The sequence below is a fragment of the Mirounga angustirostris genome, unplaced genomic scaffold (genome assembly GCF_029215605.1).
Source record: "Mirounga angustirostris isolate CCGP_5_RB_7025 unplaced genomic scaffold, mMirAng1.0.hap1 SCAF_13, whole genome shotgun sequence".
Classification (NCBI taxonomy): Eukaryota; Metazoa; Chordata; class Mammalia; order Carnivora; family Phocidae; genus Mirounga; species Mirounga angustirostris.
In genome coordinates this window covers 38,045,225-38,065,213 of record NW_026991721.1, presented here as the reverse complement: position 1 = coordinate 38,065,213, position 19,989 = coordinate 38,045,225, and the positions used below count along the sequence as shown (strand labels likewise).

Sequence of the window (19,989 nt, the reverse complement as noted above, 5' to 3'; positions counted from 1 at the left end):
GAGTTTTTAAAAATGTACTACAACCTAAATAGGTCAACAGAATGGAGAAATATCAGCTCACACATTTATGGATATTTTAAACAATTATTTATTGAGTACTTTCTATGTACCTATTGTACTGGGTGCACTGGAAGAAAGTCAGTAAAGTAAAATAGGTTTTCTGACCACTTGAAACATACAGCGGGTTATTTGCTTGCACTGAAAATGAAAGTATGTTTTGAAAGTTTCGCCTTAAGATCTCCATATGTGGGTATGTGCATTAAATCAATCCTAACATTTTCACCCTCATGGATCTCACTGTTCATTAACGTCCACCCCACCTCTTGCCATTGAACGTATTTTGAAATATTTTGTCTCTCAGACTACATTAATTGACTACTACATTTTCTTAGTAATCAAATACAAATCTGCCCATCAGAGCTTCTAATCAACTTATAAGGAACTAATGTTATCACACTAACTTGATACAATTCTGTCAAAAGCAAAGATGTTTGGTGATTAATTAGCCTGTTAAGCCTTAACAGAGACTAATGTGTTATTTATGATAAAAAATAATCGACAATTATTTGAGTATTCTAATTACTAATTTATATGAACTCTAGAGGCCCTTGGAACTGCTACTTTAGGTGAATATTATTTGATATTATTTATATTCTTGTGTTTATATGAAGGTAAGAGTGTTCTTAAGGTAAATATTTGCTTTAATTAGCATAGAAGCGTTTAAATGTTTATCTGCTGCCAGTAAAGCTCTGTTATAATAAATGTAAGAAATTAGGCTACATTCACAGGGAATCTCAGTAAAAACTCACATTTTATATCTTTCCTAAAATTTCCTTCAGATCTTGGACCTTCTTAAGTGGTTGTGGGAATATCATTAGATAGTATTTGGAAAGGGCAAAAGAGAACTAGGATAAGTACATTCTCTAAATTACTAAAATCTCATTAATGTGTACTCTTATATTTCTCACATAAAGGGAGTATTTTTCAGTAAAATATTAAAGTTGACATTTAAAACTTGGAGAATATGAATAGATGTATCATTATGTATCTCTTATTACTATTTTCACGTAGCATTGTCAAACAGGTATCTCTACCTTAAAAAGTGCCATGACAGACTGATAAGCACACACATTTTGGTAAGGCAGAAATTATTTAATCTAAAATGTGATTTTGACCCTTGAGGGCCTGTTGAAGCTTTCGGGTCCCTCTAAATGGAAATAAGTTTCAAAGAAAGTGCTAAATGGTCTGTTGGGGACTTAATAGTTACTGTTAGAAAGAAATAAAGCTAATGAATGATTTTAAAAATTACTATAGCATTAAAAAGAGACATTTCTCATTCTGATAGTCCGTTAAATAACCCTCTTCAATATTCCTCAAGTCCGTCCCTCCCTTTTCCATCTCTTAGTTTAGGTTCTCATTGCCTCTCACCTGTATATCTATACAAGAGTCACCCTCTTCTTTTTTTTTTTTTTTTTTTTTTAAAGATTTTATTTATTTATTTGAGACAGAGAGAATGAGATACGGAGAGCATGAGAGGGAGGAGGGTCAGAGGGAGAAGCAGACTCCCTGCCGAGCAGGGAGCCCGATGTGGGACTCGATCCTGGGACTCCAGGATCATGACCTGAGCCGAAGGCAGTTGCTTAACCAACTGAGCCACCCAGGCGCCCAAGAATCACCCTCTTCTAATTAATTAACTCCCATTCCACCACTAATGCGACCTTTCTTAAAACTCAAAGTGTGTGTGCTTTCCTCTTTAAAACCTTCAGTGGCTTCCCTTTGAGCTAAGAAGTCTAAACTCATAGCATGGCCTAGAAGGCCCACACAGTCTTCGCCTACCTCTTCTAGCCTTGTCTCTTGCCATTCCCTTTCTTTATGCTTAATGCTTCTGCCATGCTAACTTGCCTATATTTCTCTGAACATCAAGCAGTTTCACATCTCTGATTTTTGTCCATGCTATTTCCTCGGCCTCAGATACCCTTCCTTCGGCCTATGAGACAGCTCACATATATCATGCTTCATCTCCTTCAGGAAGGGCTAATCTTTCCTTTCTTTACTGTAACTATACCATGTCTACGTTGTATTGTTGAATTTATCCCATTCCTACTTTGCTGTCTCTCTCCCATGTTAAGGGATAGGATTGTAGTCAGGGATCAGCACTATGCATTTCTGGCATATAGTAGAGGATAAAATGAAATTTACTGAAGGGAGGGGAAATGTGAATGTTGAAGTTTAGTTAAGAAAATCAAGTTCAACTCCCAAATGGGTTGGTCTGATCAGTTAGAAAATAAGGTTTACTTTTGTTGTTTACAAGGCTTAAAAACATGCTCTCTGTGTACATCTTTGTTAATTACTGTATTTCTGTGTCAACTGAAAGACAGATTGGATAAAGATGTGATGAAGAAATTTTGGTATTTGAACTTATTTTAATGGTATCAATTATGCTTTTTTTTTTTTTCTTATTTGAGATACGGGATTTTTGAACGTTGTAAAGAGTTGGTAGAAGCAGGATATGATGTCAGGCAACCAGACAAAGAAAATGTGTCGCTTCTTCATTGGGCTGCTATTAACAACAGGCTGGATCTTGTAAAGTAAGATGGGATATATGTGTGTTAATTAAGTGTGTATTTGTTATTCTAGACCTCTCTTCATTTGTCTTTTTCTTCAAGTACAAGTATGAATGTTGTACCGTGTGTCATCTTTTATTGTGAATGAATACCTGAAACTTCATGCCATACACATCAGTTCGTAGTGTTGAAAAGAACCTTAGTGATCGTCTATTTTTCTTAGAATAAATACATGAAAACAGAAATTATGATAACCCTGCCTATAAGCACTCAGACCTACAGAAGTCTGAGATTCACACAATAGCATCAAACAGATCCCTGGTGAAATATTCTCAGCAAAAACTTTGGAGTTTAAGAAAATAAAAATGTACTAACGTTTAAAATATACTAAAATAAACACACTTTATATTCCCTGGCAAACTCCTTTTCCGTGGAAATAAACTAGATTATTTGGATAATATGATATATGAAGTATAACTTGAAAATAACGAGATTAATTCCTATAAGCCACAGAAGAAAATAAGTCTCTTTACCTTATAGGTTTACTTGATACCACTGTATCACACCTGTGACCCCGAAATAGAAAGCCAAATACTCAGTGTCTAACTTTTCTGAAAGGATTTTGAATGAGTTTTTTACTATTTACTTTTAGAATTCAGTCCCGCCTAGTAATTCTAATTCTAAACTGTTAAAAGTGACATAATTCCACCTTTCGTCTTGCAAGTTAAGTAGAATGTCTCGATGATCCTAAATGTTTTGAATATAAACCGTTTTGAGAGTGCTGAGTAATTAGAGTACATGGAGAATAGTTGTTGTGCGTTTGGTATGTCAGTTACAATGGAATGCTCCTGACGGCAGGAGTAATTATTGATATGCTGAGAATATTTCCACCAGGGATCTGTTTGATGCTGTTGTGTGAATCTCAGACTTCTGTAGGTCTGAGTGCTTATAGGCAGGGTTATCATAATTTCTGTTTTCATGTATTTCTTACTAAGAAAAATTAATGTTTTCTTTCTCAGCATGAATTTTAAGTTTTAAATCTTATTTCCATTTATGTCTGTTTTTAATAGGTTTTATATTTCAAAAGGTGCTGTAGTAGATCAGTTGGGTGGAGATTTAAATTCGACTCCTCTTCACTGGGCCATCAGGTAAAGATTTCTTTGAACACTGAAATTGCTATTCAGAATCAAAGTGACTTAAGTTCATTTTCTGAATCTTGTAGACCAGCACTTTCTTACAGAATTTTCTGTGATAATGGAAGTGTCCGTTTTGTGGTGGCCACTAGCCACATGTGAAATATGACTAATGCAACTAAGGAAATGAATTTTTATTTAATTTTATTTAATTTTAACTAATTTGAATTTAAATAGCCACATGTGGCTAGTAACTACCATATTAGAAACTGTTGTTATAGACCATTTGAAAGGCTTTCTTTCCCTTTTTACTCCCCACCTTCATTAAAAAAAAAAAAAAAAAAATTATAGTTTTAAAGAGTTTCCAGAGACAGTGTTTTTTAGTGTTTAATTTAGGGTTCCATTATGATGCTAAAACTCAAATATGTGTATTATACTTGCTTATAATCAAAGTAAGTATCTTTTTATCTGATTACATGGATAAAGTGATAGTTCAGAGAACTGAAACTCAGTTCTTTTTTTTCAAATTTTTGTTTAAATTCTAGTTAGTTAACATACAGTGCAATATTGGTTTCAGGAGTAGCATTCAGTGATTCATCACTTACATATAACACCTAGTACTCATTATAACAAGTGCCCTCCTTAATACCCATCTCAGTCAGTTCTTTTCTGTGGTATATATTGGCCATTTGAAGCTCAAGTTAACATGCTTGTCTTGATACTTAACAATTTCTTCATCTGTCATTTTAATTCCAGTCTCTGGTTGGTGGGGTTGGCATGAACCCCAAACTAAAATGAATAATTGTTCATTTAAGAAAAGGAGTAGAGTCTTTTTTCCATAGCCAAGAATTTTGAAGAATTTAGGTTACCTCATCCCTTTTAAGCTAGCAAGGTACAATGCTTTACATGGAAAATGAGCCATATTCAAGTGTAAAAGTATGTAGTTCCTAAGAATAAATAATACTTCACGTATACCTGTAGTCTGTGAATGTTGTACTTCAGTGTATCTGGCTCATGATTATTTCTTGTTTTTAAAATAGCAACAGTGAGGGGCACCTGGGTGGCTCAGTCAAGTGTCTGTCTTCAGCTCAGGTCATGATCCCAGGGTTCTGGGATCGAGCCCTTGCAGGGCTCCCTGCTCCGCGGGAAGCCTGCTTCTCCCTCTTCTACACCCATACCCCCCCTCCCCGGCTTGTGTTCCCTCTCTGTGTCTCTCTCTGTCAAATAAATAAATAAAATCTTTAAGAAACATTTTTAATAAAATAGCAACAGTGAAGTCTAAGTGGTTTTTTTTTGTTTTTTTTTTTAAGATTTTATTTATTTATTTGAGACAGAGAGAATGAGAGGGAGGAGGGTCAGAGGGAGAAGCAGACTCCCTGCCGAGCAGGGAGCCCGATGCGGGACTCGATCCCGGGACTCCAGGATCATGACCTGAGCCGAAGGCAGTCGCCTAACCAACTGAGCCACCCAGGCGCCCAGTCTAAGTGGTTTTAAAGTTTTCATTTTGGGCATTAGTCATGTGAAATAATTACTTATATGTGGTAGCAACTAAAGGTTTATAGTACATTGGGAGGTTATTAAGTGTATTACCAGCACTCAAGAAAGACTTTCCAGATAGCTCTAAGTTTGGAGCATTAAAGTGAAATATGTTTAGAGAATCTCCAGTGTTTTAAAAGTCTGTTAGGAGATACTCTTTATATTGAACCAAATCTTTCCTGTCTTAGGGATATCAGTTTCTCCCTGAAGTTTTTCTTTTTCTGCATGCTACAGAAAACAGTATAATTTTTATCCTCTATTTACAGACAAGGACATTTGCCTATGGTCATATTATTACTACAGTATGGAGCAGACCCCACTCTCATTGATGGGGAGGGCTTCAGCAGCATCCACCTGGCAGTATTATTTCAACACATGCCCATTATAGCCTATCTCATCTCCAAAGGACAGGTATGTTTTGAAACCTATCTCATACTCCAGCTATTGTGAACCTGAAGAGATTGGGAGGATGGTTAGTAATAGTCTGTCCTCATTTTTAAAGTAGAAGTTATAGATATCCAGATACTCAAATATTAACCTCAGTAAAGCTAGCTATTGAATGCTGCTTTTCTAGCTTCATTGGAGCAAAAAGGACAGGTCATTTAGCACAGTAACATATAATAGGTATTTTTGAAACTTGTAAGCCTGCAGTAGTTTTCCTTAAGATCCCAGTAATTTGCAGAGTTTTTCAAAAACACGACTTCAAAAGCCTGTATTTTTCTTCTGGTTGAATGTAGAAATGGTAGTCAGATCACTAAATTAACCCATCATTTGCTTTCATTATTTGAGTCCAAATGGGAGACCAATTTGAATGTGTGCTTATTATTGTTCTCTAAAGTAATTCCATGAAAAATGACTTGCCTCAAGAGGCATCCATTTATGGCACAGGTTAAATTATAGGGTATAGGCGGTGGGAGTTTCACTGTCAGCTGTACTTGTCTGGGGTGTGCTTTCTGGTAGCAAAGTAGTTTATATATCAGCAGACTCGCCTGTAACAGGCGTGGAAACATGTTTGCACAAATGCTCTTGGAATGATTGTGTTCTTTTTAAATAAGCACTTTCTCTCAGACTTAGCCAGCTGAAGTAGAATAATTATAACCTCTTGGGTCTCATTTTGGGAAGATGTATGAGGAGGAGCCCTGTCTGCTTCTCTTTGGGCTCTTTCCCAAGTTGTATTCCTCCAGGGCCCAAAAGACTCTTAGGTAACTGAAACTCTTTCTTTGACTTGGATGGAACCGTTATTGTGTACCTCAAACCTGGGCCCACTTATTAAAAGGAGCATATCCTCGTGGAGATAGGGTTTCCTTTTTTCCCCCTATATTCTAAAAAATAGAAAAGAATTTTTCACGTTTTACTCTTGGAAACAGAAGTCCAAAAATACGGTGAGTTGCTTCAGAAAAGATGGACATTTCACTATTCCTGGTGTGTTTACATAAAGACTGGGTACCATTGTATAAGACACGGTAGTTTGAATTACTACTGTGTCAGTTAAGGTGTAACCTCCATGATTCCTAAGGTCTCTGCAGTCTCTTATATTTGATGGCCATTATCAGCATTCTCCCCCTTCCCTTAGCTCTCTTCCATTCACATTATACAATTTAAACCATATATTCAGATTTTCCCTTTAAGAATATTTTGTAGAAATCAATGGATTTTTACCCCATGGATGTGAAGCAGAACATTCTTTTGTTCAAATGATATTTGAACCCTTCTTGTAAACACAGTGGTAATGTTGAATGTATTAGAGAGCTACTTCCATTAAGAGAAGAGAGAATTTTGACTGCGTTTACAGTAAGTCTGATTGACTCTTCATTTTGAACAGAGTGTGAATATGACAGATTTAAATGGGCAGACACCTCTCATGTTATCAGCTCACAAAGTACTTGGGTAAGTACATTTAACTGAATTGCCTCATTTTGATTCTTGGTTCTAACTGTGTATATAATTTTAAGTATCTTAGTCTATGTTGAGATGATACTACCTTGTGAAGAAGAAAGATTTTCCACCTTGTGGCTGATAGGAACTTTTAATGTAGTTGTGGTTAGACAGGCACCACTGAAATAAATTTTCTTTTTCCTGGTAGCTTTGGGGAAAAGTTTGAAAACTACTAATAAGAAAAAAATTTCCTTACAAAACAAGTAGAGATTCCATAGCATATACTTATTAATGTGACTTATATTTTTAAGTTTGCATTTTTTAAAAAAGAGCTACAAGTTTAAATGTTCTCATAATTTGAAATCTAGATGATAAAATCTTTTCAGAAAACAATACATTTTGAGGTTCTCTGACGTTGACCGCTCTGAAAATATTAATTGTAACTGATCTATGAATATAGTCTATTGCTATGTTTATATTAAGTATTTACATACTTAAGTTTTTCTATGTATTGTCTAAACACATGTGATTAATGACCACCATATAGTCCCAACTTCTGGTATTCTTTCTGTCCAAATACTCGCCAGTTTTACCTTTATGAATTTGTTTCCAGTGTTGTACTTAATTTCTGATTCTGCTTTTACTTAGGACCTCTCTCCTAGGAACTGAGTTAGTTGTGATGCCATTTGATTTTGTTCATGGAGGTGCTGGGGCTGGGGGTTGAATTTTGTTAAAAAGCATTTCATCTTTTTTGCTGATAACTCTAAAGTCAGATAATAGTGTTTAAAGATGTTGATAGAATAAATAAGTAGAATATTGCTTTATTAAAAGAATCTCTTGAGCAGTCACGAAGGAAGGGAAGATATTGATGGTAAAGTAAAAATATTGAATTCTGCCTGCAATAATTGGTTTACGGGAACATGCAAAGTTAGCTTTTGGCCTATCCCCTCAAATATAATGTTGTACGTTTAGTTTTTAATTAGGTAAATGACATAGCATTGGCCAAAGTTAAATTCACAATTTAAGAAAAAATGTTAACCAATAGAACAATAACATGAAAGTAAAAGTTTGAAAAACAAAAGCAGTTATTCCACTGTATTGACATTGAAATTATATTATCTGTGTAGCAGACTGTCACTTGTAGATGTGTTTTTGGGGGGTGCATCTCTCCTATTAGCCCCTGGAATAGAACTCTGCAGAAAGAAGTTTCTTGGTTTTCAGAATACTTAACTGATTGGTCAATTTATACCTTAGCTTAAAAAATTTGTTATTTTGCATTTACCCGTGAAATCATTCATCTCTCTTAATACTCCTGGGTATTTTATTGTTTTGAGACAGGCCAGAACCAACTGGATTTCTTTTAAAGTTTAATCCTTCTCTCAATGTGGTTGATAAAATACACCAAAACACTCCACTCCACTGGGCGGTTGCAGCAGGAAATGTTAATGCAGTTGATAAACTTTTGGAAGCTGGTTCTAGCCTGGATATTCGAAATGTTAAGGTATGACCAGGTATTTATCTCCCTTAGTTTATTATGTCTTCAGTTAGAAAATTAGTACATCAACATAAACATAAGCTATACATATATTTTCAATTAACCACAAGATAAATAACCATCAACTGTAGCTGGCTACTTTCAGAATGAATACATTTGAGTCTGTGATTCTGCTGATTTCTTATAAAATGTTTAGCACCCATACTCTGTGGAAAATATAATTGAATTTTCTGTCTCTCTTTTTAAGGGTGAAACACCTCTTGATATAGCTCTACAAAACAAAAATCGCCTCATTATTCACATGCTAAAAACAGAAGCCAAAATGAGAGCCAACAAGAAGTTCAGACTTTGGAGGTGGCTGCAGAAATGTGAGGTATGTTCATATGGGTCCTGTTCTGTGGGCCATAAGAACTGTTTTATTCATTTGTGTTTGTTTCTTAAGGCAAATCAGGGAGGAAATCAGGGCGAAACCAGGAAATTGGCTTAGTGCTACATTACATCTGCTAATCGCATCTTTTGCACACATCCCGTAGCCCAGAGTTGGAAATTTGGCACTTTCATTAGCAGTTTGCTATTGGTCCTCAGCTAGATGGCTCTAAAGCTACATGTTATCTTGTGAATGTCACAGCATACTTCCACATTTATTTAATGAATGAATTGAAAACAGACGGTTTAGATTCTTAAACAAGCAAAAGGAAAAATACCTTGTTGCGAGGAAGTTTGTGGAAGATTTTCTTAAAGAACTTTTTTTTTTTTTTTTAAGATTTTATTTATTTATTTGAGACAGAGAGAACGAGAGAGAGCACATGAGAGGGGGGAGGGTCAGAGGCAGAAGCAGGTTCCCTGCCAAGCAGGGAGCCCGATGCGGGACTCGATCCAGGGACTCCAGGATCATGACCTGAGCCGAAGGCAGTCGCTTAACCAACTGAGCCACCGAGCGCCCTTAAAGAACTTTTTATTGAAATTTTTTTCAAGAGGAAAATAGTAACATTCAACACGGATGAGTTAGACTTTAAAAATAAGTATTGCAGACTTCAAGCATGTGATGGCTCTTCACAAAATGAAAACATGTGAAATTTCAAGAGATGTACCCCAAGTTTACTCTTTGTTTAACTTGGCAGTTCTGAGTGATGTTCTCCTAAACGTGAATGTGAATTGATAAAGTTAGGAAGTTCAGCTTGTTCTCATGAATGGCCCAAAAAATCTAAGTCATATTAGTGAACATAATTCAAATTCTATTTTTAATGTTTTCAAATATGACAGATGGCATCATCTTATCTAATAATGATCAGTAATTATATCCTCAGAACAATTCTAAATTCACAGACACCAGATTTCTATGCAGAGGTCATCACAAATACCGCACCTATTTTGGCATTCAGATGTATGGAGGGAGAGAGGAAGAAGTAACTGTCACTCCTCAGTATCCTTTGCCAGCTCCTTTGCTTCTCTCCTACCCCCTATTGGTAGGGTGCCCCAGGATTTTGTTCTTGGACCTCTTTTTTAATCCATTCATTCCCTTGGTGATTCCCTTGGTGATTTCATATACTTCCATGGCTTTTTTTCAAAAGGTTTTATTTATTTATTTGAGAGAGGGAGAGAAAGAGCACAAGTAGGGGGAGGGGCAGAAAGAGAGGGAGAAGCAGACTCCCCGCTGGGCAGGGAGCCCAATGTGGGGCTCAATCCCAGGACCGCAGGATCATGACCTGAGCCGAAGGCAGATGCTTAACCAGCTGAGACCCCCAAGCCCCCCAGTGCACTTCCATGGCTGTAAATGCCATGTACAGGTTGACAGCTTCCAAAGTTATCTCTAGTTCAGGTATTTCCAGACTCCTATACCAGTTGCCTACTTACCCGGTTCTGTGTCTGATAGGCATCTCCAGCATAACATATCCAAAACTGAACTGATCTTTGCCCCACTCCTCCCCACTGTTCCATCCACAGCCTTTCCCTTCTCAGTAGGTGGCAACTCGGGCTTCCCAGCCATTTTTGCCTTTTCTCTGTCACACCATGTATCCAGTCCATTAGAAAACCATATTGGCTAATTGTGCCTCAGTCTATATCCGGGAGTCTGACCCCTTGTCACTGTCCCACCAGTGGCATTTTGGTCCAGCCACTGTTATCTTTCATGCAGATTACTGCAGGTGTCTGACATCTCCTTGCCCCCACTCACCTCTAGTCCATTCTAATGGAGCAGCTAGATGCATCTTTTGAAATGTAGGGCAGGTCCTGTCATTCATCTGCTCAGAATCCTGTGATATCTCCCCCTTTGTCCCAGAATAAAAGCCAAAGTCCTTACAGTGACTTATAAGGCTCTGTGTGATCCAGGTATTTATGTACTGTTAAATCACTTAGTACATTTATTTGTCATCTTCTGCTAGAATTTAAGCTCCATGAGAGAAAGATCTTAAATCATGATGTGTCCCAAGTACCTAGAACAGTGCCCAGTGTACGGTACGCACTGGAATAGTTATTGAGTAAATAAATACTGTGGCTCATCTAGGAGTGTTAATGTCTGGGGTTAAAATTTGAGATCCATATTTAATTCATAGTTTTGTTCTGAGATTATGTTGCTTGTAGATTCTAAGTTTACTACTTTTTAAAAAATCTAAACTTGCTAATTTTATATTGCCATGCAAATTAGATTTAGGATTTTAAAGATTTGATAGCATTTGAAAGTATTCATCCTCAGAATACTTAAAGAAGTAAAAATCAAAGAAAATAGGGCAGAATAAGTTTTCTCCCTTTGCTGTTACAAAAGCCCTGCTGGCTTCCAAGGTCATGTATATTGCAGTTAAGGGACTGCATTGCAGCGGTGTGGAGCCCGGCTTCAGTGCAGTCAGTCACACCGTTGGTTCTTAGATACTTCATTGTTAACTTTGCCAGAATAAACCTGAATGATTAGCATCCTGAGGATTTAATTCAGTCTTTGGCCTCCGTGTGACATTTGACAACTGAGAACTACTCCTTTCTTGAAACTCTCTTCTCTGGCTTCATGGGGACCTTTCTCTTGGTTCTCATCCTGCCTTTCTGGTCACACCGGTCACTCTCTCTTGGTGACTTTTGATGACTTAGCTTTTTCCCCCTTAAATGTTTGTGTTGGCCAAGATTCCGCCCCTTTCCACCTGTACACAGTCTTTGGGATGTTGTTCATTCATCGCTTTCCAGCCTGTATACTGATGTGTACAAAATGTTCTCCTGGGTGGTAGACCTGCTTTTTCTGACTACCTCTTGGGGATCTCCTAGATGCCCATAGGCATCTGAAATTCCACATGCCCTAAACTGTCATCTTTTCTGCAAATTTGTTCCCTCTGACCTTCTTTATTAGGGGCTAGCACCATCTGGTGTTCAGGCTGGAACTCCTGTACTCTCCTCACTGAGATTTGGGTGTATTGATTTTTGTGTGGTTCCTTTGTTTTGCTTTATGCTTTCTGACCTGTAGTTACTATTTGAAAGAAATTATTTTTAAAAATGTTAGCTCTCATTAGCACTTTCCTAAAAGACCGCCATTTCTTGGAGGGGAAGAAAGCAAAAGAAAACATGTTTAAGCAATATTTTATAAAGTCTAAGGCTTTTAGAAGATTGTTTCCAAGATTTGTGGTTTCTCAGACTTCAAATTTATCAATCAGCAATTTCAGAGAAAAAAACTCTGTATCCTGCTGTTGTATTGTTACATATTTAGGAAGTAGTTCTTTTGTTGTACTAATCATTGTTAGAAACTTAGGATGTAAAATCCATAAAGTTCTAAAATTCTCAATCTCTTAATAGCTCTTCCTGCTGCTGATGCTTTCAGTGATTACCATGTGGGCTGTTGGATACATACTGGACTTCAATTCAGATTCTTGGCTTTTAAAAGGATGTCTTCTATTAACATTGTTTTTTCTGACATCTTTGTTTCCAAGGTGTGTATATTAGTTTTTGCAAGGCTGGTTATTGCATTTCTATTTGATTACTTATTTCTATTGTCGATTAGCTAGAATCATAGGTTTTTACTGAGCTGTGAATGTTACTTACTACATAGAGACTTCTTCAGGGGTGGTGGGAGGGAAGGGCTTTGGTAGCATATGTTTTAGCTAAAAGCAAATTGGTCAACCCAGTAATTTGATTGAACTGGCAATTGATGGAAAATAAAGATCCTTAGCTCACTTTTTGAATTGTTGATTTTGGTAAATAATGAGAAGATTTTTGTGACTGTTTTGCATTGTGAAGCATTTTTGCCCATTATTCAGAAATGTTTTTTCCTTAATCTAAACTTATTTTAAGCTTGTTATTTTTGCTCTTAATGCTTTATAGTTGAAACAACCTAATTAAATTTTAGGAAATTATAAAATAGTAGCTGCATATGGTTCTATTTTTAGGAGAATATTATACATGATTATATATAGTCATGGTTAAGAGTCAGGTTGCCTGGGTTCAAGTCAGGCTTTACCACACGGCAGTCTGACGTTAAGTTGCTTTACCTCTCTGTGCCTCACTTTGTTCATCTATAAAATGTGGATAATTGTGACAATGCCTGCTTCATGGTTAATGCCTTTACAATGGTTGGAACCATGGCTGACACACATTACTCAGTAATCATGCCACACCCCAATCTCTTCTCACTTCCATTTTTCAGTAAAATGGCATCCAGTTCCCTGTGTGAATGATGAGTGCCATCCTTGGATTACTTTCATCTTCGATTCTTCCCTTCCCACATCCAGTTAATCACCAAGTCCTTCCTGCTCTTTGTCCAGTCAGTCTGCTCTCTCCGTCTCCATGCTGGCACCCTAGACCAAGGTTCCTAACTGGTTTCCTTACTTCAGCTATTATCCCTTTATAGTTCATCTCCACTTAGCAATCAGCACGGTCTTTTAAAAAGGCAAATAAATCAGTTTCTGTCTTTTCTCCCTGCTTAAAGCCCTCTGGTTCCTTTTCTGTGTCTTCAAAATAAAATCCAAACTCCTTGCCCGTGACGTATTATGTGATTTGATCTCCCCTCTGATTTCATCTCTTTCCTCTCTTCCCTTCTCTGCTCTTCTACCTTCTTTCTATTTCTAGAACACATTGAGGTCATGCTGCCCACCCCCACCCCCACCCCCAAGCCTTGGCTCTTGCTTCTGTCTTTGTCTGAAGTGTTTCAATACCATATTGTTGTTGTATAGCAGGAGACATAACCATTCAGGCCTCAGGTCCAGTGTCACCTCCTTAGGCCGTCTCCAACTAACCCTCTGCATCACCCTGTTTGATTTCCTTCATAGCACTTAATCACCATTTCCTGGAGTGTTAAGGCCCCTATAAGCAGGAAACTTGTTTCTCTTGTTCAATATTTTCATTTACTGAATGAAAGAAAAATGTAATGATGATGACCCATAGAAAAGGATCTAAAAGGAAATACAGTATTGCTCTCTTCAGGGTGTGGTGTTCAGTATTCCTATGCCCTTTGTTGCTTGCCAGCATTTTCTGGAATAAGCATGAGCTGCTTAAGTCATGAGAAAAAACAAAGTGTTAGAAGAATCTTATTCTTGGTCACTCAAGAGCAGGACAGTCGGCTGGAAATTAATTAGAATATAAATGTAAAGTAAAAACTTATTTTTCTGAAAAATAACAAAATGCCTAAAATTGTCTGCTATTCAGAAAACTTGTAACATAGAGATATTTATTCATTTTCCACTACTTAGATTGACTCAGTTGCCAAAGGAAATTTTAAGCCAGATCCCCAGGAGTCTCAGTCATCACTTTGGGGTTTTTGCTTTTGCTTTTTCAAAGGGCTGGCAGTATCTCCTCACCCAGGATAGGAACATTAGAGGTTTTGTTTTCTACTAGAAACCAACATTATACGAAAATTCTATGAAACTTTTGTTTTTGCTGACAGTGAGTCGAGGGCTTCATATGCTAGGCTTGGCATATGGACACAGTTCAAATGGGAGACAAATGCATATGGCAACTTTATCCATACTGCTTTTATTTCTCTCATACCCTTCTGTAGAGACCCAGTTTCATGGAGCTAGGCAGCTGCAGACTTCTATTATTTAGGCTCCAGGGGCAGTTGCTTATTGATCCAGGCTGCTATGTGATACCAGTTAGAAGTAGACAGGTCGTGGTAGCAGATGCTTACAAATAGGTAGTTCGCTGCACTACTTAATTAAGTCAAACATTTGTGCTGCAAAATCTCAAACAGGTAATGCTGTGGAGGTTACATGGGCTCCATTTGGCCTACTCTGGCAACATTGTATGTGCCTGAAGTTTAGGATCTTTAGTTTTTCTGAAATATTTTATCTTAACTATGCTTATGATCTTGATAGCTCTTAAAAAATCCTTTTCCTACCTGTCATCAACATTGTTTTTTCCTGGTATAAATTTTAAAACAGATCCAGGTAAACTCTGTTCATGCATGGATTTACTATACTGAGTATTTAACATGAAAGACAGATTTTTTTTCTTTTGAAACTCCAATAGTAACATTTGAGTAAGTGATATGTAGCCTTCCACGTTGCTTGTTACCCAAGTGAGGGGGTTAGCGTTCTGACGACAGGTGCCACTTTTAGCCTTTATAGATCATTTTGTGTCACCTGTCTGCTTCTCAAGCTGGTTTTGGGATGAAACTGCTTAAGGTTGTGTGCATCTGTTTTGTTTTTAAAAATATGCTACTATCCTCTGGAAGGAAGCGTGTTAAATGTGAGGTGAATCTCCCAAGTATTTACAATTTTTGTATTTTGGAATATTTGAAAACATGGTATGCCAAAAAGAGAAATACACACATGATACGTCTCAATAGAACTAAAGATTCATTGCAGATAAAAAGTTATGGGGAATAAAATAATGTAGAAGTTAGTTATAAGAACTGGAACGTGCATCTCCGCTTTACTTTTCTCTTGGAAAATGGGGCAAGGTGGCGACGAACTCTCGGTTACCATGTGGAAAGTGGCACACAGGAAGCGCTTGGTACTGGAAGCTGTTGCTGCTGCCATTACTTAAGGGGATTGTCATTATTACTGTTATTATTTAAGGGGACTTAGAACTAAAATTAATATGGACCGTACTTGTTTTCACTAGTATCATATGTTTATCCTTTTTTCTTTCAGGTTCTTGGTCGGGTATAAGAGCCTCGTATACTTACCAGCGGTCTTCCTGCTAAGTTCCATTTTTTGGATATTTGTGACTTGGTTCATCTTATTCTTTCCTCATATCCTTCAAGCTGAAATTTAAACGCATATCTCATTTGCCTTTAAACAATAGTAATGCCAGTGTTAGAAATTTAGGAATTAGAATAGAAGAGATCCAGGGAATGCAACTCCTATTTGTATTCATTTTAATTATTCTGGTTGACAATGTTTAGTGTTGAAAATCTTCTCAGTTCCGGAAATAATCTCAGAGCACACCATGGAAGCGGTAGGGGTCTAGTATTTATTACTCCCAGGAAAGAAACAGTAGGATGAATTATTATTTTACTCGGACCCATAAACATTTGTTGTACTGCCTTGAGATACTCTCTTCAAGGTCAAATGGTTCTTTTAACTTGGTTGGCAGTTACTAAATCTTCTGGGTACCAAGATGGCCTGTATGGAAGGGGTATTCGGGGAAACATGTCCTCCTCAGCAGTCAGTGAAGTGTTGCTCTCTACAGTGGTGATTCTCACTCCACAGTAAAAGCACTTTTACATTGCCACCCAAAACGTATGTGAAACAGAAAATTGACACTCCTGATGTGTGCTTTTACTCTGAAATTTTGTTATTTTATCCTATTCTATTTCCCTTTTTAAAAATGCTGGTCACAGCCCACTTAATTCTTTCATGGCCAACTAACGGATGGCAGCCCATGGTTTCAAACAAAAAAAAACTCCTCTAAGAAATAGGTTTATCACTTGAGGAGCCAGGCTCAGGCCAAGACCAGCTTACGGGTGTATTGTGCTCTTTGGGTCGACCAAGCCTAGTCACATAGAAGTGGGGATAGGGCATACTTCTTGGTTTACAGCTATTTATATCTCCCATTAAGAGGGAGGCATTTTGTCTGATTTTTATCTTCCCACCTCTTTCCAGGTTTCTCTCTCCCCTTGCAGAGACTCTAGGAAGCCATTATAACCTTGCTTTCTTTATAGGGTAGGGGAAGAAGGAATGTGGTGGATAGAAATGTACCCGTAAACATGCTCCTTTAACTTGTGTTATGTCTCTTTCTGGTAATGGTATTTTTGAAAAGAAAGAATGGTGTTTGTGGGAGAGATGCATATACTCAATTCAGGAGTATTTTTTTCAAGGGAATCAATGTAAAGCGAGAGAGGCAGATGAGTTCTCAGAGTGCATACATTTCATTTCATCATAGCATGTTTATACTTCAGTGATGCTTTTTGTTTCTGAGCATTATCTCTAATATTTTTCAGATTCCTTTAATGTAAATGAATGGTGCAGCATACCATGGAGTTCATTTGACTTTTATCAAAGATGTTACTACATACAGCCTTTGTCTCATGATTACTGATTTGGGGGCAGCTTTTTAAGCACTAGCCTTATGACCACTGCTTAATGAAGGCTTGGATGATACTGTGTGATATAAAAATACTTTATAAGTAATCATGAGTGTATAAAACAACAGCACAATATATACCCAAAATCACTTGGAAAAATCCCAAGGCTGGTAAATTCTGGGATAATTGACATGATCCTAAGGGATGGCTGGTATTTTTGTTTACCAACCCATGTGGCAGTGGAGTAAACACACTTTTAAAATTGTGTTTCTTGATGAATTTTTAAGATTTGAGCAATTCACATTATTTCGCTTTTTGCACAAAAAGTGAGATACTGTTTATATTGAATTATTTCAACTTTGCAGAAGTAATATCAACAAGAATGTAACTCCACTGTAGTTTGAGAGCCTCAACTACAGAACTTAGTATTCAGGTGAGTTTCATTACAAGCAGCTCACCATTTGTGAAGATGCCATTAGTCAGAAGAATTGATTTCCAAAGCTAGACAGATTCTTACAATGTCAGAGTTGACAGGATGGGATATTTTCCTTGCACAAACAGCAGAAAGCCCTTTGACCCACGCACCCATATGAACCTGCTGCTGGTGAGTGCATGCCAGTCAGTAGGTGGCATACTTCTGCCGTCAGATCAGTGTTTTGAGAGCTGAATGTTAAATGCTGTTTGAACTGCTCTGGGTATGAATTGAGGTGCTACCCTGTAAAGACCCATCCTGAGTATATAGACTAATCTTATCTCAGGTTGCCAAGTCTGGATCGTGTGGGAGCTTTCCCTCCCCACAGCCCATTATGGGAAGAGTGTCTGGGGCGCTGCGGAAAGAGTACCATCTTCGGAATCAGAAAGAATGAGTTTGAGTTTGGTTCTTTTTCTGACTCGTCACGTACCATTGGGCACATTATTTAATTTCTCTGAGTCTCAGTTTTGCTATTAAAAAAAGTTCATGGGATGGCTGCAAGGATTATTATGCTATGATGTCTGTAAAATGCTGGCCCCATTGCATAATAGGCATTTTCTAAATAATACCTATTTCATTAATTACTCTTATGAATAAAATCTGTGTGGAAGGCTGCATGCTGAAGTTAATTTTAAGGGAAACTCTAGGTTGGTTCCTCAGAAGATCACTTCCTTTTGGTGCCTTTTATATGTTCAGCATTAATGTATTTGGCTTTTCTGAGGCAGGATTAAATGGAAAAGATAGGACCTTACTGATGCGTTTGGAGGTAAGATTAAGACTCAGAAATGGTGACACACAGAGCGTTACGTCTGTGCTTCTGGCTTGTTGCAGAGGGAGTGACCCAGCCTCGGTTCAGGTGTAAGAGTAAGAGCTTTGACTAAAAGCCTCTTGTAGGGAGTGACCTAGCTGCCATGGAAGCCGCTGTATTCTCCAGTAGTAGTACAAGGATGTGAGTGTCCCTGTAAAGGACAACAGCAGTTGCACTGTCCCTGGCACTGGTCAGGACAACCCTGAAGTGTGTTTGCTCTGTTTTGAATTCTGTTCTTGTGAGAGAGACCTAGACAAACAGGAGCATAAGCAGAACATGACCAGGAGGCTGTACTGCATAAGGAACAAGGTTGCTGCCTATCCTGGAGGTGTGAGCACTGCCCTCCACTGTCACGTGTTCCGAAGTTTATCATTCGGAAGCCAGTGCATTGTATGGAATGGGGCAGCTATAGTGTAGATGTTTAGTGTAGAGCTACAGGATCTATGGAATGAAAAACAGTCCCAAGTTACAGAAAGGCAAATTTCAGTTCCATATTGAGAGACTTTTTTTTTTTTAAAGATTTTATTTATTTATTTGACAGAGAGAGACATAGTGAGAGCAGGAACATAAGCAGGGGGAGTGGGAGAGGGAGAAGCAGGCTTCCCGCGGAGCAGGGAGCCCGATGTGGGACTCGATCCCAGGACCCTGGGATCATGACCTGAGCCGAAGGCAGATGCTTAACGACTGAGCCACCCAGGCGCCCAAAGACTTTTTAACTGCAAAGAGTCACAAGGTAACTGGGGAGGCTGAGGTGTGTATAAGGTCTAAGTACCACAGAACAGGCATCTTTAGTTTCAGGGAAGGGAAAGAATTCTTCTCTGTAGGCAATCAAGAAAGACCTTCAAGGGGAAGTAGAATATGTTAGGTCTTGAAGGCAGTTAGGGCTTGGACATCTTCAAAGTGTACTTCTAGAAGTAGATGGGGGCAGTGGGGAGCATTTGAGGTTAATGAACCACACAAAGCAAGGGCATGGAAGCAAGGAACATTTGGCTTTTATGTGAGAAGATAGAATGCATTCATTTTACTTGGAGAGAGAGAGGCTCCAGTGAGTTCTCCTGGGATTTGTTTTGAAAGTTATTTAGAACAGGAGCCCGGAGTTGGGTCAGCTCAGTATGCTGAATCATATGATTCAGCTGAATGTATTTTTGAGGATGTGTCATGTGTGTTGATCAAGATTCTTTGGGAAAAGGAGGGTGGAGCAAGATGGCAGAGGAGTAGTAGGAAACCTGGATTTCATCTCCTCTCAGGAATTCAGCAGGATAGGGATCAAACCATTCTGAACACCTACAAACTCAACAGGAGATCAAAGAAAAGAAGAGCAACAACTCTCTGAACAGAAAAGCGACCACTTTCTGGAAGGTAGGACGTGCGGAGAAGTGAATCAGAGGCGATATTCGGGAGGATAGACGGTGGGGGAGGGGCCTCCGTCGGCCACTTCTGGCAAGTGATAGAGCTGCGGAGCACAAAATCGGAACTTTTAAAAGTCTGCTCCGCTGAGGGACGTCACTCCGGTGGCTAGTGGGGGGTGGAACCCTCACGGGACAGTGTGGTCTCAGAACCCTTGGGGTCACAGAAAGACCGGGGGTGCCTGAGTGTGGCAGAGCTCCCAGGTAACGGAGCAGGGAAGCCGGCTGCAGAGACGAAGCCCAGGCGCGGGCTCTCAGCTCGG

At 38.3% G+C, this 19,989-nt stretch overlaps 1 protein-coding gene across 3 annotated transcripts in view; it reads left to right on the top strand.

The window, feature by feature from the left end:
* ZDHHC13 (zinc finger DHHC-type palmitoyltransferase 13) overlaps positions 1-19,989 on the top strand; it is a 100,653-nt gene that overhangs the window by 14,137 nt on the left and 66,527 nt on the right. For all 3 annotated transcript variants that reach the window (XM_064576745.1, XM_064576744.1, XM_054512014.2), the window contains exons 3-10: positions 2,466-2,588; positions 3,635-3,712; positions 5,500-5,644; positions 7,056-7,120; positions 8,447-8,609; positions 8,851-8,976; positions 12,372-12,505; positions 15,665-15,767. In XM_064576745.1, coding sequence (XP_064432815.1) covers positions 2,466-2,588; positions 3,635-3,712; positions 5,500-5,644; positions 7,056-7,120; positions 8,447-8,609; positions 8,851-8,976; positions 12,372-12,505; positions 15,665-15,767 — 937 coding nt within the window. The remainder of the gene's footprint in view (positions 1-2,465; positions 2,589-3,634; positions 3,713-5,499; positions 5,645-7,055; positions 7,121-8,446; positions 8,610-8,850; positions 8,977-12,371; positions 12,506-15,664; positions 15,768-19,989) is intronic.